The sequence below is a fragment of the Terrapene carolina genome, unplaced genomic scaffold, assembly GCF_002925995.2.
Source record: "Terrapene carolina triunguis isolate 2854851 unplaced genomic scaffold, T_m_triunguis-2.0 Scaffold232, whole genome shotgun sequence".
Classification (NCBI taxonomy): domain Eukaryota; kingdom Metazoa; phylum Chordata; order Testudines; family Emydidae; genus Terrapene; species Terrapene triunguis.
In genome coordinates, this window is record NW_020664583.1 from 11,128,486 (window position 1) to 11,146,197 (window position 17,712).

At 53.4% G+C, this 17,712-nt stretch overlaps 1 protein-coding gene across 1 annotated transcript in view; it reads left to right on the forward strand.

Annotated features, from left to right (window-relative positions):
- SEMA3G (semaphorin 3G) overlaps positions 1-17,712 on the forward strand; it is a 69,843-nt gene that overhangs the window by 14,047 nt on the left and 38,084 nt on the right. The window contains exon 2 of the mRNA XM_024205674.3: positions 12,016-12,176. Within this exon, the coding sequence (XP_024061442.2) occupies positions 12,016-12,176 (161 nt within the window). The remainder of the gene's footprint in view (positions 1-12,015; positions 12,177-17,712) is intronic.

Consider the following 17,712-nt stretch of genomic DNA (forward strand, 5'->3'; position numbering starts at 1 on the left):
ACTTCCCTGCAGTTTCCCATCCATCCCTCCAGCAGCAGCCTGCTCTGTCCTGCTCACAGCCCTACTGTTAGACAAAACAGAGGCTGGGTCAGGAGGGCTGGGTTCCTGTCACTTCTCCAAATACTGCGCAGACAAAATAACGGGGGGAGGGCTGGAAGAGGGGGGAGCATGGCAGGAGGCAAGGTGGACGCCTGGAGAAGCTGTTTGGGTTGGCTCCGCACTGTGGGATCTCTCTGCTAGCAGCACTAGGCAGTGCAGTTATGGGGTTGAGGGAAGGGCCCTTGACACAGAGTCCTGGTTCTTCCCCCTGGCTTGGTAAGTGGGGGCAGTAAAGAGGGGAGGGTTAAGGGAATTAACTCTGGAGGTCTTCTCTGTCCCAGTGGGATCTGAACAGCCCTGCAAATCAGTGGGGCAGAAATTCACTGTGCAGCCAGTATGGTACTGCTACTTCTCCCATCCTCCCTCCCCCCTGTGCATACTATAGGTGCATACTTTACACCCCCATCCCACCCCCTCCCCCTAATTGCCACCCAGTACTGTACCTCTCCCATCCCCCCAGCTGGCAGTACATTGTTGTGCTCCGTCCTCTCCTAGGTGCAGCAGGAAGTGAAGTACGGCAGCGTCATGCCTCGTCTCCCCTGACGAGGTGGTTTGAGGGTGCAGCGGGGGAGCATGCCCAAATTATGAAGAGGGGCCTGAATCAGAACTCCTGAGCTAAGTTTGGGGACGATTGGCTCCAAATCCAAATGTTGGGCTTGGGTCTAACTCTAGATGGCATCTCCAGCAACACAGCTCCCCAGCAAGCCTCTGCCGCAACCCAGCACTGCCTGCCCCCAGAGTGAGGTCTTTGTGCGATGGATCACACTGCATCTCACCTCCTGCAGCATGACCCCCTCTAGACCTTGGGTACGATTATTATGATGGAGAGGGACTGATACCCTTTGGGTATGGCACTTTTCGAGCCGGACCTAATCCACAGAGTCCAAGCTTCCAGCTAGAGTCTGGGGTATGGAGGGTGGTAGGTCTGAGGTATCCCCGCTGTGAGAGTGAGCGCGCCTGGGTGGATCCTCCCACTATGGGTCATGAGAGGAGCTTTGGTTGTAGCTGATCATGCCGAGGGGAAATCCATGGCTCTCCTGGGTGTTGGGGGGAAGCCCAGACTCTCTGCGGGGGCCCTTGGTCTCAGGCAGGGAGCAGGCCCCTCTCCTTCACCCCACCCCGTTGCTCATCACAGACACGCTGGAGGATTAATGCAAATATTAAAGCTCCCAGCCTGTGGAGGAATTTGCCTGGGGAAAGTTTTCTGAAACAATAAAAGAGCGAGGGGCCTTGCCAATGTTATTCTGAGATGGGAAAATATTATTGCTGTTTAATAACAGAAAAACACCACGGCCCCTTCCAGGGGGCTGGAGAACCATGAGACCTCTGAGGTCAGGTCCGTAGTGGGGGAGGGCTTGGAAGAGCAGCCAGGTATGATGGTGTGGTGGGGCACAGCAGCAAGGCGAGTTGGGTAGCTGGGGGAACCTTGAGCGGTGTTTGGCAGCTGGTTAGCCAGTGACCACACATGTAAGGCCCAGTCCTGCCTCTGTTGAACTCGATGGTAGTTTTGCTGCACCAGGTGCCCAACATGGATGTGACTTTGGGGCTGGATTTTCCCTGGGGGAATGGCTTGGTATCTGAGCGTGTGTAGGAGAGCGCGTGCAGCCCATGGCTCTGCCCATTGGGCATTGCTGTTGATGCTGCACCTCCAGCCAGTGGCTGGACAGTAGGATCCACGCCCCTGTCCCAGGTGGCAGCATGGCTTGCTGTATGCGTGCATCCTGTTGATTTGCACAACCGAGTCCCTGCCCTGGGAATCTCCTGGCCTGCCAGGAGCTGTGCCAGTCTCTGTGGCTCTTTGAAGGCCTGGCAGCAACCACAGGGAGGGAAATCCTGTTGGGCTGAGGAAATTGCAGGGCTATAACTGTGCCCTTTGCAGCAAATGGAAAAGCAAATCTAAGCTGGGAGTCTAGCACTGCTTTGAGATTCAGCACAATGTTGGGGGAGCCTGCAGCTGTTCATCCCTGCCCCTACCAGCAGGTGGTGCTGTGCCAAAGAGGAAGCAAAGACCTTTGCTGTGGTGGGGTTAGGTTTGAGGCACCTGCAGAACTCCGCGATGGGTGCAGAAGAGGAGTCCAGTGCAGCTTGTTGGCCGGGCTATCTGTAGTCGACGGAGCCGGCGCCTAGCTCTGGAGACTCTAGGGCAGTTCGCTTTCCTTGCCTAGGCTGTATCCCTGGAAGAGAGCACGCCCGTCTGAACGCTCTGCGAGAATGTCCTTGGGAGGCTCAGCAGCCTGGGGGGTCCAGGGAGCATCTTGGGAGGAGGAGGCGGCGTGGGTGGTGTAGAGAAGAAGGGGCCCGTGTGCGATCAGACGGGACAAGCAGAAGGACTCAAGCGGTCATTGTGAGAAGGGGAAGGACACTGGTTTGGAAGGGAGCAGAGTGTTTTGTTTTCCATGCACAACACAGTAGCTGTCTGCCAGACTTCCAGCTTGAAGCACTACTATTCCGTACAGCAGTACTAAAACTAGGGCTCCATGCCACCAAGTGCTGTACAAACCCATCCCTGGCCCAGAGAGCTCACAGCCTAAATAGGGAGAAGAAAGAGAAACAATTTACCAGCAGGCTTTTAGAATGATACCTCGCAAGGCATACTTTATACAAAACACATCCTAATTACATGACAATGGTGAATATTGGGGTGCCAGGGTGTCACAGCTGGTTTTGGAAATCTGGACACCCTTTGCTCTGGGAGTTGTAAAGTCAATTTATTTTCCCATTTTTGCCTCTCTCACCCCACTTCTCTTCTCCATCTCCCCTCTTCCTCGCTCCTCGCTTTCCTCCTCCTGCAGCTTTGTCCATGCTAAAAGCTGTGGCCAAAAGCTCTGAGTTGGGGCCCGCTGACCTTGCAACACCTTGCATCTGCGCACAACAGCCAGCTTAAGTGGGTGCAATGGGGTCTGGGCTGTGGTCTTCAGTTGAGCCGCAGTGGTTTCCCCACCCAATGAGGATGGGAAGTCACAAGCATTGCTGTGGCACTGGGGTGCCTGGTTCTCCTAACCCTGTCCTGCCACGCTCGTTAGCATGTGATCCAGCAGCCCCGTCTGAGCTCTATGGAGTAAGCACTGCAGGTGTCCGAGAGAACAGCCTTGCAAGGGCCTCAGTGCATGCACACACTCCAACGACTCTGTTGGAAGCAATGCAGCTTTGTGGGCACCTTGGACCATCTTAAGGACAAGGTAGCCAGCCGGCCAGTTCACTCACTGCTGTGGCCTCCTGGGTTGGTGTCAACACACTCTCCATTCTAACCTCTTCCAGTTCCTGCTGCCACTTCCCCTCTCTCCACGGGACCCATCTCTCTTGGCCTTTCCTCTTTCTTTCCAGCTGTCTCCTTGCTGCCCTGCCTCCCACCTGCCCTTGTTGGAGGGATGTGGGTTGTGGTCCCTGGACGGGGTGTCTGGCTGGGTTATAAATGGCTCTGTGTCTCTCTCAGGATCGGGTGACTTTGCCCCCCTTAGCGGAGCCAAACCGGCTTCTCCTGAGAAATAATTACACAGCCCAGTGCAAATAAGCAAAGAGTCAACTGGAAATAAATGACACAGCTAAAGAAAACAAGCCAGGGGGAACGCTGGGCTCTGCAAATAAACCTCATCAAAGGGAGAAGGGGGAGATTAAGAGGGGGCTGAAAGGGGCTGGGCTGAATGAGAAGAGAATGAGGGGAGGAGGGGGAGCTGGAGACTCTACTTATGTTGGGGCCTGACTGTTGTCAGGTCTGTGAGGGACATGTGGTGACCCTCAGCTGTTCCCTGGCCCCCTCCCCTCAGAGTGCTCTAGCATGGAGGCATACCATGGCCTCTGATGGGAAATAAGGTGTAGTAACCCCTCAAACATCTGCCAGTCCTCCAGAGCCAGCACTGAGTCCTGTGCTAGTGTGCTAAGGGCTGGGGTGTCACCCCTTTGGCTCTGACCCCGAGGAGAGTCTGTTGCAGTCTGTGTGGGCGGGACAGGACCGTAACCCACATCAGGCTGTGGTGATCCCATTGATGTGTAGCCTGCTTGAATGGCGGTCTCCCCGTTATATTCTAATCATGGTCTGACAGGCGTGGGCAGAGGGTCACCCTGCCTTATAGGGTCTGGCAACGACGCATGAAATATCAGCCCTTTTACTGGAATTAAAACGTGGAGGCTATAAAACCAGTTCCAGATATGCGGCGGAGAGGGGCCGTTAGCGGGGATGAGAGAGCCCAGCGGGGGCTCTTAGGGAGTGGGAATGTTAATGGGAAGAGTTGGAGTGGGTGGAGGGAGACGGGGGAGGGCTGCTTGTTCTCCCCCCGCCCTGCTACTCAACCTGGAGGTGCTCATTCGCCAAGGGACGCAGCCAGTGTGGAGATTTGGGCATTGAGGTGGGTTTGGCAGGGGAGAGCTTGGAGGCAGGGCTCCAGTCCACCACTCTCCAAAGCTTAGACTGCACTAGCAGTGGGAATGAACCCTCATGTGATCCCAGGGCAGCAGATGACTCCCTTGTTTCTCTGTAGTTGGCCACCGGAGGCGGAGGAGGTAGTTATGTCTGATCAAGATGCTTGCACTGTTCCATCTCGTTGGCTTCAGGGCTACGGCAGCGGGTTTTGATTGATGTCTGTGGCTCGCACCTGCCGAGTGACTTGGTGTGTTTTACAGCCCCTCTGATGGTGTGGCGGAGTACTGAATGGTTTTCCAGTCACGCCTCAGTGCTAACCACCCTTTTAAACACCTGGGGGCATTGCACATTATTTCCCCTTTTCCCTACAAACTATCCCGAGGCCCTTGTGTTGCATGCTCCATTGATGGGCTGCAGAAGATCCATCTAAAAATAACACAAGGTGTGGTTGAGTTATAGGGACCTTTCAAAAGCAGCTGAAAGCCATAAAATTCCCTAACTTAAAACAGACAAAGCCAGGCTAAATCCCTCCAAATTTGGTTATAGACGAGCAGGCGTTGCTCGTGGGCTAATATTCGTTACTCTTTCCCCCTCATGTGTCTTTAAGCACCTAACTCCCATTGGAATAGATAACTCTCAAAGCAGGGCCAAGGAGCCCTGACCCAGCCATGTTCTAAATCTCCTGACAATGAGGATTAGAATGGAAGTTTTGTGTCAGCAACACAAACAACCGTACTGCTAGTAATGAACACCAAGCCGGGTTCCTTGATTCCAGCCCCTAGCGTCCCTCAGAGCCGAATGACTGGCAGCATGGGTCACTCCACATCATGAATAAGGCATTTGGAGCTGCATTCTCAAACCTCAGTGCGCTTGGTGTGTGTCGACAAGCAGAGCAACTGGGGTGTGTTGGTGGGTAGCTGTGCACAGAATTAGTTGCATGTGAGGCTGTTTAAGAGGAGTGAAAATATTCGTGGGTATCATTGCCCTGCCAGCGTGGGTATTTCTGCCCAAATAAGCCAGCAGAATGGAGTGGTGCATCGGCCCCGATTCTGATCTCTGTTTCTCTGGAGCCACACCATTAGAACTCCACTGATTTCTTCCCGGTCTGCACCAGTGTGAACTGAGATCAGAATCTGGGCCCGGGTTGCTAGTCAGAGCCCCAGTGTGCAGAGTTAGGCCATGCAAATGGTAAATAATGAGACAGAGAAATTAACCAAATGCACTCAAAGCTTTGTGGTCCCATCTGGTGAGGAAGTTCAGGCCAGTTTTGATTGTATTTTACCTACTTTGCCTGTCCTGGCTAGCACCATGTTCTCCCTCCTCTTTCCTTCCCCATCCTTGCTTGCTCTAATTGATACCCTGGTTCACTCCTGATTCAGATCAGAGATCCTGCTACAGCAGGGAAAATAATCTCGCTGGGAAATCATTGAACTTGGAGGTTGGGGTGGGAAAGGGCAGCCGCTCTCAGAATTGCACAAAACCACAACAGGGGAGAGGCAGAGCCACCTGGGGACTTCAGGATAAGAGACTGTGGCACTGGATCTGGGCAGTAGTTGGGTGTAAGTTTAATATTCAGTTGGTGGAATCCTAAGTTGTCAGGGCTGCTTGGAAAATAGATGTTGAGTGCAGGAAACAACGGAGCTTTATCCTCCTGGGTTTCCTTGTGTCCATCTCGATGATCATTACTGTGAAAAATCCTAGTTTCTCCTCTTAATCCAATAGTTCTAGCTGCCCCAGGGGAAGCAGGTGACCAGGATCCCAAGCAAAGGCAGGGGAGGGGGCTGCCTCTGGCCCAGCATCCTCATCAGCCAGCATCAGTGGAACAGCCCCAGGACTTGATGACAAAGCCATCTCCCCTCACCATGCTGGAGCTCGCTGTCACTGCGGTGAATTATGGCCTCTCACGCTTGGGGCAGGGTCTCAGTACCGGGCAGACAGCCCCCCTCGGGGGCCTGCCTGGGAGTTGTCCACTCCAGACTCATATTTTACCATCGCTATGCAGTGGAACTAATGCTTTACAGGGCTGCCGTGCACCTGGTTGGTGCTCACTGCACACGGAGACCCCAAATTACCACATTTCTCCCCTGCCGGCCTCTGCCCACTAAGGCTGTGACTGCACTAGGCTTTCATGCTGAACATTTCTCTCCTGGTGCTTTGGTTGGGAAGAAGCAGCAGTGGGGGGAGGCCCTAGTGTAGACAGAAAGCCGGTAGTTTAACCACCTTGCTGTCCCGCCCTCCTTACAGTAAGCTTAGCTGATATGGTGGTTACAATGCCTCCTGTACCCTGTCTACACTAGTGCTCTGCTCCCACTGGGAGCAGCAGTGGGCCCTGCATTGTCACCCTCTTCCTGAAGCCAGAAGGGGTCATGGGAGGGTCGCTCTGAGCCCCCCCTTCCATCCAGCAAGTGGTGAAGTGTTTGATCCAAGAGAGGAGGTGCTTGGGTTTGCTAAGGGAGGACAGCGGGGTGCAGGGCCAGACATAAGTCCGTCAGTGCTTTGAGATCCCATGGCAAACACCATGCAAGGCTGGGGGCACCGGGGAAAGAGCCTTGAGCTGTCCTGATTCAGCTGCGTTTTTCTCACCTCTGCAAGGTGCTGGTTCCACACGCACTCACCATTATACTGAAGGGTTTCCTCTCCTCTGAGTCACTGGGAGCCATAGGACAGACCCCACCACTGTCACCCTGGAACCTGAGAAATGGTGGCCTCTCCATGGGTACGTGTTATGGGATGGGGCATCCAGCTGACAGCCCTGCTGGGCATGCATCGTTTTTTATTATGGCTGAGAACAGCCAAGCTCGCTTCAGGGACAACCAGCTCAGGTCCTGGATGCAAACGGGCCAGTTTATCGATCCACCTCCCTCTCTAAGGCACCCTGCTCACGCCTGCACACCATACACAAAGGAGCCATTCACGCTTCCCTTTGACATGTGGGGGGAGGGGGGATTAACGAGCTGGAGGTGGATTTGGTGAAGTCCTGGTTTCACAATCCTTCTCCACTCCCCTCTCCTCTATCCAAGAGGATTTTCAGTGGCTGAGCTCCCTGAGAAGGGTGTGAGTGTGTATCAGTTACACCGCTGGGGATAAAGGGCTTAATGGTCAGTTTATACAGAATTATTACTGCAGGGGACAGCAATGTTAAACAAGAAGGAACCATCTTTAAGGAGCTGCCAATGCCTGGAGAATGCTGAAACTCTCCTCTTTGGAGGCACTTCTGCTGGGGAAGCTGGTATTTTCACTCCTGTTCTTCCCTCTTCATTGCCCAGAAACGGGATCTTTGTCTCTTTAGGGTTAACCTGCTCCTGCTGCTTATTCCCCAGACCAATGTCATTATCCACTGCTGGTGACAACACACCTTGTTGCTGTGGAGACGTCACAGCTGGAGGTTGCTCCAGTTGCTCAATGAGCTTCTGAGGAGCAAAGCTCACATAGGTTAGAGATGAAGAAATCCTGTCTTATGGCCTCAGCTGATGGAGTCATGTGATTAGAGACTCTCATTTTAAAATTAAGGTAAGCTCCTAGCCTCCAGTTATGGAGAGAAGCTTGCAAATGCCAACCTTAAATGCTCAAACACCAGAAGGCAAATGAAAAGTCCCACTGCTTCATTCCAGGTAAAATTCACCCCTATGCTGATTGTCTAAACAATGCATATGCATCTCTTTAATTCCCAAAATGGGTGTAAGTGATGCCTAGGCCTTAGGGGGAATTTCATCCTCAGTGGACAGGCTGGATGCTATGCAGAGAAGGAGGCAGGGCATAAAGTGAATGAGGCAGGGTCCTGTGGCTCATGGCCTTATCTTTGTACTTGCTATTGCCACAGGGTAAATGTGGAGCAAATCTGAAATTACCTTAATTTGAACATATATGGGCCCTCAGGGGCTATGCTCGGTGACTCAGGGTTGTGTAGTGAATGTGCCTGTCAATAGCTGCCTCATTCACTACACTGTCCATGAGGTTGTGTAGTTGAAGACTTTATTGTCATGCATACGTACAAAGGGACAAAGCTAAGGTTGCATATAGACAACCTGAATTCTGGCATTTCTTGACTTTTTGCATGATTCACTTTGCAACTTTAATGTTCTTTTAAAACAGCTGTCACATGGAATTTAGATTGGACTGGATAGCAGCAGAGGTCAGATTAGCTTTAGTCCTTGTCCAGAACTAGCGCTGGCTACGTGAGAAGAGAAAAATCAAGCAGAGGCTTGGGTGCAGCTGGGTCTCAGGTTAATGGGGACCTTTAATTGATGCCTTTAGGCGTGGTATTAAGAGAAAGAATTGGGGATTTGCTGAACAGGTCTAAGTTGGCTGGAGGCCTCCAGAGAACTGACGTGCCACTGCCAATGGCTGTAACTCCTCCAGAAAAATCCTCTACCGATAACGTGGTTCTCAGTCATGGATCCTCCCCAACTCCCCCGTCAGCTGGTGGTGAACTAGTCTGAATGGGACTGAATCATTGCCAGCATAGTCACAGAGAATGTGGAGGAGCCTGGATGGGCTCTTCTGAACCTCTCTCTGCTCCGGTTGTTCCAAAATCCTGCGTGGGAACTCGGGGAGACCTTTTGCTGGGCGTTATGACTTTGGAGACTCTTCATGTGAAGTTCTTCCCCAGACAGAACAATCCTGCTGGCTCCCTTCCCAAGCTGCTGGTGCAGGAAGGTGGCCTGTTGCTGCTCCTGTGTGTCCTGAGCTGACCGGGAATAACTGAGAATCAAGGAGAGAGAGGCTGGAAACTAGCACCTCTGTCTCCTGAGCCCACGGCCTGGTGCCAAGATACTGTTCTCTCAGTTTATCTAGTTGTAGATATACGCACGGCTCGGCGGAGACAGGCCTCCAATAACAGTCTCCCTGCCCCGAGCTGGAGAGTGCCAGCTGAGATCCTGTGAAGGTCACTCGGCGTCACAATCTGCACCCCTTTCTTCACCCCTGCCCCCCGTTGAGAGCAGGTGTGCCACTGTAGCACGTGCTCTTCAGCTGCCAGGACCTGTCCCTCCAATCCCCTCCCCGCAGTGGGGTGCACTCAGTGGCAGAAGAATGACAGGAAAACTCCAGGGAGCAGGACATGGTCTGCCCCAGGCAGTATCAGTGTGGCATAGTGGTGACGCCAACTCAGCTTTCCCTTGACGTGCTACATGTCAGTCTTGCCCTGCCTTCTGACTCCTCTACTAAACCTCTCCCTGCTCTCGCCAGCTCCTCTTCCCCCTTCATTCTTCCAGCTCCCACCTCTGCTTCTTATCCATCATTCCTTCCCACTATGCCCCTTATCCCAGAGGATGGAGTGTACAGAGACTGTAAGCCACGTATTCACAGTGAGTTTGCCCAGTCCGTGTAACACCCCATCGTGCCAAACGCAGCCTGTTCCCCTTCCTGTGTCCTGGAGGGAATAAGGACTAGCGGAGGACTGGAAAATCGCCATCTGACTGTGGATTCCCTCTGGGGTGCTGCCAGCTTGCTGTAAAGCCACTGGGCCAAAGGAGCAGAACGAGAAGAAGGGCGGGGTTAGGAGAAGACCTTCAAGTCTCCCGGGAGCACCCCTGCTCCATTCCTTTTGTGCTTCAGGTTCCAGCGTAGGTTCTTGTGGACGGCTGGGGTTGTTACATAGCAATATGTGTCCACGGCGTTCTGAATGATCTTTAGCCGGCGTCCCAATTGCCGTACTTCTTGGTACAGGAAATGCCTGGTCAACTAGGATCCTTAATGGGAAGCTGGCTAGGTCTGTCTTTGGCAAGTGGCTCGTTTGTGGCAAACCTCAAGTCTCTGTCTTTCCTTCCGCAGTCCGAATTCCTGGGTTGTTACAATGCACCACAGGCTCCAGATGCCTAATCTCTAGGATGCTGGTTTCTTCACTCAGTATGCAAAAGGAATGCACTGGGGAGCCCATGCAAGGCAGCAAGGCAGCACAGAACAGAGCAGGGCCTTCTGCCTCCACTCCATCCCCCAGCTGCTCCAACCCAGGGACAAGAACGCCCCATCAGGACTGCGCTGAGCTCTAGCTGGGGACAGGAGCATTCGCTTTTATTGCGCTGTAGTTTTGCATGAGCGAGGATCTGTTCAGTGAATGTGTCTGAATATACACAGGGAGGTTTATCTATCTAATCTGTCTTTAAACTGGAGCCTAGGCATGTCTCATCCAATCCCCAACTAGTATGTTAGTTACTTCTTTTGACTGGCACACACATGATAGTGCCACGGCAACAGAAGATGCCTGTGTGTCTAAGGAGGTGGCAGATCCTGGGAGGTGTTATCCTGACCTGGAGGGCGAGGGACTGAGGAGTAGGGCGATTCCTCCCGGGAGGAGTCAGGGCTGGGGGCACATTCCTAGGGCATGCCAGTGCTCTCGGTCACTAGGGGGCGCTGCAAGGGGCGGGATTTATGGCCCTGGTAAGGTTAATACATAAGTGTGCACAGGACAGATGCCCTGCATGTGTAGCTCTGAGTTGTGTGTGTAGGGTTGTGTGTGAATTGTATCTTCTCGCCTGATGTATGGGAGCAGTGTGGGGCTGGCAGCAGTGGGCATGTGGGTTTATACCAAGTGGGCAATTCCTTTCTCCATTCCCCCCGCCCCAGGCAGCCCATTACCCCTTTTTCGGTGCATTGTCGTCTTCTCCCCCTCACAATGGTCTCCTCACACTCCTGGCCTGCAGAGCCTCTTCCCAGCAGCTCCTGGGGTTGTCCTGTGCTCTGGGCTGTCTGCGGAGGGAAGTTTAATTGCTGACGCACTGACAGACTCTTTATAGGACATTTATCTTCAGGGCTTTTATCAGCAGTAAATTTCCCTCCTGTCCTCACTCCCGGTTGACGATGGCTCCGTCCAGCTCCTGCCGCTAAGTGCGGTGAGCGCTCCCAGCTGCATCGAGGGCCTGGTGCTCTGGGCTGGACGTGAAACTAACAAAGGGTCAACCTCAAAGGGTCGGGAGAACCCCCAAGGGCAGGGCCTTATGCGAAGCTCTCAGGGCTGCAAACACAGGCTGGCCATGCCTTTGACATGGCCTTCTGCTGCTCCCAGTCCTGGCAGGAGCAGGACCCAAATGGCTCAAGTGTAGCTGGAGTTTTGGGGTCAAGGCTCAGAACAATTCTCACTTGATCCAGCTCGGTTCGCCTATCCCAGTCAGGGATGCCCTGGCAAGAGAAAGCATCTGGGTCTCCAGCTGCAGTGCAGCAATGGCCAACGGCAGCAGCCTAAAGGGACCTTAAAATGGGCAGAAACAGCCCTGGAAATAGGATAGAGCTGAGGTGAGGGGTCTACACTAGCCTTCTCCCAGCCTCCAGCACAGGTGGCAAATTGGGGGCATGCCAAGGGTATGGCCTGAGTGCATTACACTACGGCTGTTCTCTACTGTTTAGGGCACACAGTGGGCTGGGGGAAACAGAGAGTAAGTTAGAGCAGCCCTGAGGCTGTCGTACTTGGTTATAATGGAGCTTCCCAGGGGGTAAGTGAGCTGGGCATGATTGTGCTGGTTTTGCAGACATGTTAGAGTTGGGGATCTGCGCTGTGTCCCCCCATCTCCACCCCTCATGTGCTGTGACATCACTAGTAGATTCTCCTTGTTCTTTGCCTTCAGATCTTTTGGCTGCTAACCGCTCAAAGCTGTTCCTTGGCCACCGGGGCTTCCCAGATTTCCGCTCCTTGTATCTGGATGAATACCGCGACCGGCTCTTTGTCGGGGGAAAAGATGCACTCTACTCTCTGTGGCTGGATCAGCCCGGCATGGACGCCAAGGAGGTAACACCTAATCTCTTCACACCTGTGTGGGTGAGCAGGGCGGCGCCTTTCCACACAGCGCACATAATGCACGTGACACAGGGCTGGGCTGGCGTGGACGGGCCAGGTGTGGTGGCCAAAGACTGGGCCAGGGATCGGGACTGAGGAGCACCGGCAGAGCTGTGGGGTGGCTAGAACTGGAATAAGAGGGGGCATGCAGGTCAGGAGCAGTGCCAGGGATCTTCCAGGAGCACTGGACCTCGGGCAGAGCTCATTAAAGAGGGGCCGGAAACATTACACCCAATGGAATTTGGGTGCATGTATGGGAAGGCATGCAGCCTGCAGGGGTTAGCCTGCAATGAACTGTAATCAGCAGCATGGAAGGACAGGCCTTGCGGCCACACTGCTGGCAATCATTGGAACCCTTAGGATGAATCAGCCCATTCGATGACTGGGCCAAAGGTAAAACCAGTGCAGGTGGGGATGGAAAACAAGAAAGTGGGGACATTGGGGCAGGCAATTCTGAGATGCCATGGCAAGATCCTGGCCCCAGTGAAGCCAATAGAAGCTTTGCCCTTGACTTCAGTGGGCCCAGGATTGCACCCCACCAGTCTTTCAGTCTGCCTTGGAGGCACAGCAGGGTGGTGGCTGGTGGCCCCGCTTTGTGCCTGGGTTTCGATGGATATCCAGGGGGTCTCCTGCCCACATGGGCATCCCCTGCCTCCTGTCACTGTTCTCATTGGTTTAGGTTGGGTCTAGTAGTGTTTAGGGCTGTGGTTTTCCAAAGCGCTCAGCCTTGGCCTAGCTTGGCTCCCGTCAGACTCTATGGTAAAACTCCCTGACGTCAATGTAAGCAGAGGTAGGTCACTTTGGGAAACCCATCCTCAATGCACAGTGATGTGCCAGTTCTTCCCTGACTCTCCCTTTGCTGCCGAGTGCGTGTCCTGCCTCCCACGCTGCAGATTTCCCTATGCTGGAGGCCCCCGAATTCCAGTCTCTGAAATTCCCCAGACTTTACAGCGTGGGCTCATTGCTTTTAATGCACGATGGATCCCTCTCCCACATGGCTCTGTGGCGCTGCTTCCCTTGATGCTCTGTCCCTACTGAGCTTTGACTGGCGTGTTGGCTTAGATCTCCACAGAGCCCGCTGAGTGTAAGCTGGATCAAAGGGTCTCAGCTGTTCTCCCCAGGTTCCCCCCCCAGAGGGGAACAGGGGGCTTGTGACCCAGCCTAGCCCCATCTCCTCCCCTGGTGCAGATCCTTGGACCATAACCACAATGTATGCCTCCCCCCTCTGTCCCTGAACCCCCTCTTGAAGACCTGCTGATAGGTGAGGCCTATCAGCCAGTGTGCTCTCCTCCACATGGGGGGACCAGAGGAAACCTCCCCATCAGTCAGCGTATGAGTTCCCTTCCCCACTCCTGTAAGAAACAGAGCGAGAGGGAGGGTCCCCAAGGGAAGTCAGTGTAATTGGATCTCATTTCCTCCTCTTCCTGTGAGCCCGGGGCCTGACACACATTGAATTATGAGCCATAGGCGTCTGCCATTGGCAACCCAGCTACGTCCACTGTTTTCAACCATGTTATGAGAATAAATAAATAGCCGCTACCTTATCGCGGTGACTCCCCCGCAGCTAAGTGGGCTGAAGGCATTTTTGGACGGAAGCAGGATTGTTTTAACAGCCCAGGGGCCGTGGTCTCTGCTAATAGACATAAAATAATGTCGTTAACTGAGACTCCTGCTCCCACCCTCTCTGTGCCCCACCAGGCTCTCACCTCATGAGTTCTGATCTTTCCCTCTCTCAGCCGATGAGTAGATGAAGTCCTTATTTATTACCTTGTGTATCTCTATCTCCACTGTAGGGGGACTTATTGCTCTCTCCTTTTCGTGCATATGGCTCTGCACTTCCAGATCCAGGCCAGGCATGGAGGCTAATGTGACACACTGCAGAGAGACAGGCTGTTCCAGCCCTTTTAGAAGCCAGGGGTGCTGCCAGTTTCACAAGAGAGACTGTTCTCATGAGATTTCCAGCTCCCGTCTGCAGACCGAAGAGTTCTGGATGGCTGGGGTAGTGGGTGGATAATCAGCTGAGCCTTTGGGTGTATGATCTGAATCGAACCCTTCCCTAGGGATGGACGAGAGCTGGTGCCCACTTGGGAAGTTTTGCTCCCAATTGGATCTACGAATGAACTGCCCCGGAGTCCAGGGATGCTTGGTTTTGAGGGTTCTGTTACAGCTCGCTCTAGGGAGAGATCTGAACTGGATAGCTGAGGTCCAGGTTTGGGTCTGAACTTCTCTGCAGCCAACAAGAGGTCAAACAAGCCTGGCGTTATGATCAATGCTGGTGTACTCCCCTATCTACAGAGCGCTGATGCAACCAGTAACTCATCAGGCATAACTTAGTGAATTCTCCTCTGGCTCCTAGGGGCACAGAAGGAGGCCAATGTCAGGGTGGAACCCCCAGAACCTGACTTTTGGGACATGGGGGTGGGTAGTGCCATCCTCGTAGGTACAGACTGAGTCCGTCAATGGAGCAGTATGCTGGGGCAGGGAGATCAGTGAGTAAGCATGGAGTGAATCCCTTCTTTTCCCCAGGGAAAGATGACGCACATGAGTAAGAGGTGGAGCCTGTTGATGGGACAGTCTGATCGGCAGCCCAAGAGTGCATGGAGGCAGAAACCCACCAGTGCAGCACTTGCTAGTGTCATCTTCAGGCTGGTGTCCGTTTGTGATGCAGCCTGACCATCCGAGGCTGGGGTTGCCAGGCCCTTGTCCAGAGGCTAAGCACATGCCTGGTCCACAGAGTGCCTGGTCATTGCTGATCCAGGTATCAGGATCCTCCAGGTCCTTCCAAACCTGGTCTCCTCCAAACCAGTGCCAGGGAACGACACCAAGGGCAGGCAGCGAGGAAGGAGAGGCAGCGCTTTGCATTTCAGTGGCTCAGATAGGCAGTTTGAAGGGGAGAAGTTGATGGCAGCAATGCAATCGCAGGGAGAAACCCCACCCCTGCCAGGTGCAGTGCACGTTCCTGCAAGGAGACCCGGGCATCTGGATTCCCTGCTAGACAGGGCTAACTCCCCTCTACTGTGCTTGAGCTCATCTGCCACATAGAATTACATGGCAGGTCATCAGGCCAGTCTGGACACCCCTGTCCACTCCTGAGGGCTGCATCTGAATCCCTGAGCCCACAGGAAACGGCAGGGTGGGGAGGGAAGATGGCTCAGACTAGAGACCGCAGAGCGATCCAGGCCCATAGCCCCACATTGAAAGGTGTTGGGTCTTGGACTGGTAACTGGGCCCCCATTCCCACTTCCCCCTCGGGCGTGTGGGGTTCTCCTAACCCAACAGCTCTCTTTGCCTCTCTTATAGCAGGGCTGTTAGCACAGGGGATTCCTGCCTGAGGACAGTGACTGCAGCAGCTTGGAAACCCTGTCAGGCCAAGCTGAGAGCTGCAGCGGCCCCCTCAGCCTTGCCTTGGTGACGGTGTGCAACAGAGAAGGGAAATTCAGTGTCTCTATAATGACACAGAGAAAAGGTCAAGGGCTGCCCTCTATCTGAGTGGTGGAGGCACCCATGAGGGTGCCAGCAGGCCTGGCAGGGGCCTGACTAACCTAATTGCCTTCTATGAGGATATAACTGGGTCTGTGGATGAGCAGAAAGCAGTGGATGTGTTATTCCTTGACTTTAGCAAAGCTTTTGATACGGTCTCCCACAGTATTCTTGCCAGCAAGTTAAAGAAGTATGGGCTGGATGAATGGACTATAAGGTAGATAGAAAAGCTGGCTAGATTGTTGGGCTCAATGGGTAGTGATCAACGGCTCCATGTCTAGTTGGCAGCCGGTTTCAAGCGGAGTGCCCCAAGGGTCAGTCCTGGGGCCGGTTTTGTTCAATATTTTCATTAATGATCTGGAGGATGGCGTGGACTGCGCTCTCAGCAAGTTTGCAGATGACACTAAACTGGGAGGAGTGGTAGATACGCTGGAGGGTAGGGATAGGATACAGAGGGACCTAGACAAATTAGAGGATTGGGCCAAAAGAAACCTGATGAGGTTCAACAAGGACAAGTGCAGAGTCCTGCACTTAGGACGGAAGAATCCCATTCACTGTTACAGACTAGGGACCGAATGGCTAGGTAGCGGTTCTGCAGAAAAGGACCTAGGGGTTACAGTGGACGAGAAGCTGGATATGAGTCAACAGTGTGCCCTTGTTGCCAAGAAGGCTAACGGCATTTTGGGCTGTATAAGTAGGGGCATTGCCAGCAGATCAAGGGATGTGATCGTTCCCCTCTATTTGACATTGGTGAGGCCTCACCTGGAGTACTGTGTCCAGTTTTGGGCCCCACACTACAAGAAGGATGTGGAAAAATTGGAAAGAGTCCAGCGGAGGGCAACAAAAATGATTAGGGGGCTGAGCACATGACTTATGAGGAGAGGCTGAGGGAACTGGGATTGTTTAGTCTTCAGAAGAGAAGAATGAGGGGGGATTTGATAGCTGCTTTCAACTACCTGAAAGGGGGTTCCAAAGAGGATGGATCTAGACTGTTCTCAGTGGTGGCAGATGACAGAACAAGAAGCAATGGTCTCAAGTTGCAGTGGGAGAGGTCTAGGTTGGATATTAGGAAACACTATTTCACTAGTATCAAAGGGGTTGCCGTGTTAGTCTGGATCTGTAAAAGCAGCAAAGAGTCCTGTGGCACCTTATAGACTAACGTCTGTTAGTCTATAAGGTGCCACAGGACTCTTTGCTGCTTTTACTATTTCACTAGGAGGATGGTGAGGCACTGGAATGGGTTACCTAGGGAGGTGGTGGAATCTCCTTCCTTAGCGGTTTTTAAGGTCAGGCTTGACAAAGCACTGGCTGGGATGATTTAGCTGGGATTAGGTCCTGCTTTGAGCAGGGGGTTGGTCTAGATGACCTCCTGAGGTCCCTTCCAACCCTGATATTCTATGATTCTATGAAGATGCGTCTGCCTCACCCATCAGGCACCCACCTCGTCACACACACATGCTCTCTCTCTCGTTCACCAGTACGCGCACATCACTACACACACAGACCCTGCAAGGAAAGACGTGTCCCCCCCGGACCCACGCTGACACGCTCCCACCACGCACAAAGCCTCCGTTCAGACGCGTCCAGCCCTTTGCCACAAACACAGGGTTCTGATGCAAACACACAGTCGCAGGCACTCAGAGCAGACGCGGGATTCATACGGTCACGCCTCACCTCAAGATGCTCCTGCTTCACAGCTGGGCCCCGCTCACCCACACACCGCAAACCCGTATGTCAGAGACACACATGGACACTTTTCTGAGGCTCAGACAGGCCCTTTCTGGGGTGGCAGTATGGCACAGCGGTTAGCAGTGAGACTGGGGAGCTAGGACTCCTGGGTTCTATGCCCAGATCTGTCACTGACTTGCTGTGGGGCTTTTGGCACATGTGTAAAACAGGGGCAGCAGTGCCCTACTTTGGATAACGAGCTCAGTGTAAATGGAGAGTGCTGTTGTTATAACTGTTGTCAGATGCTACCGGTGTGGTGCTTCTGCTTTCTCCTGTTGAT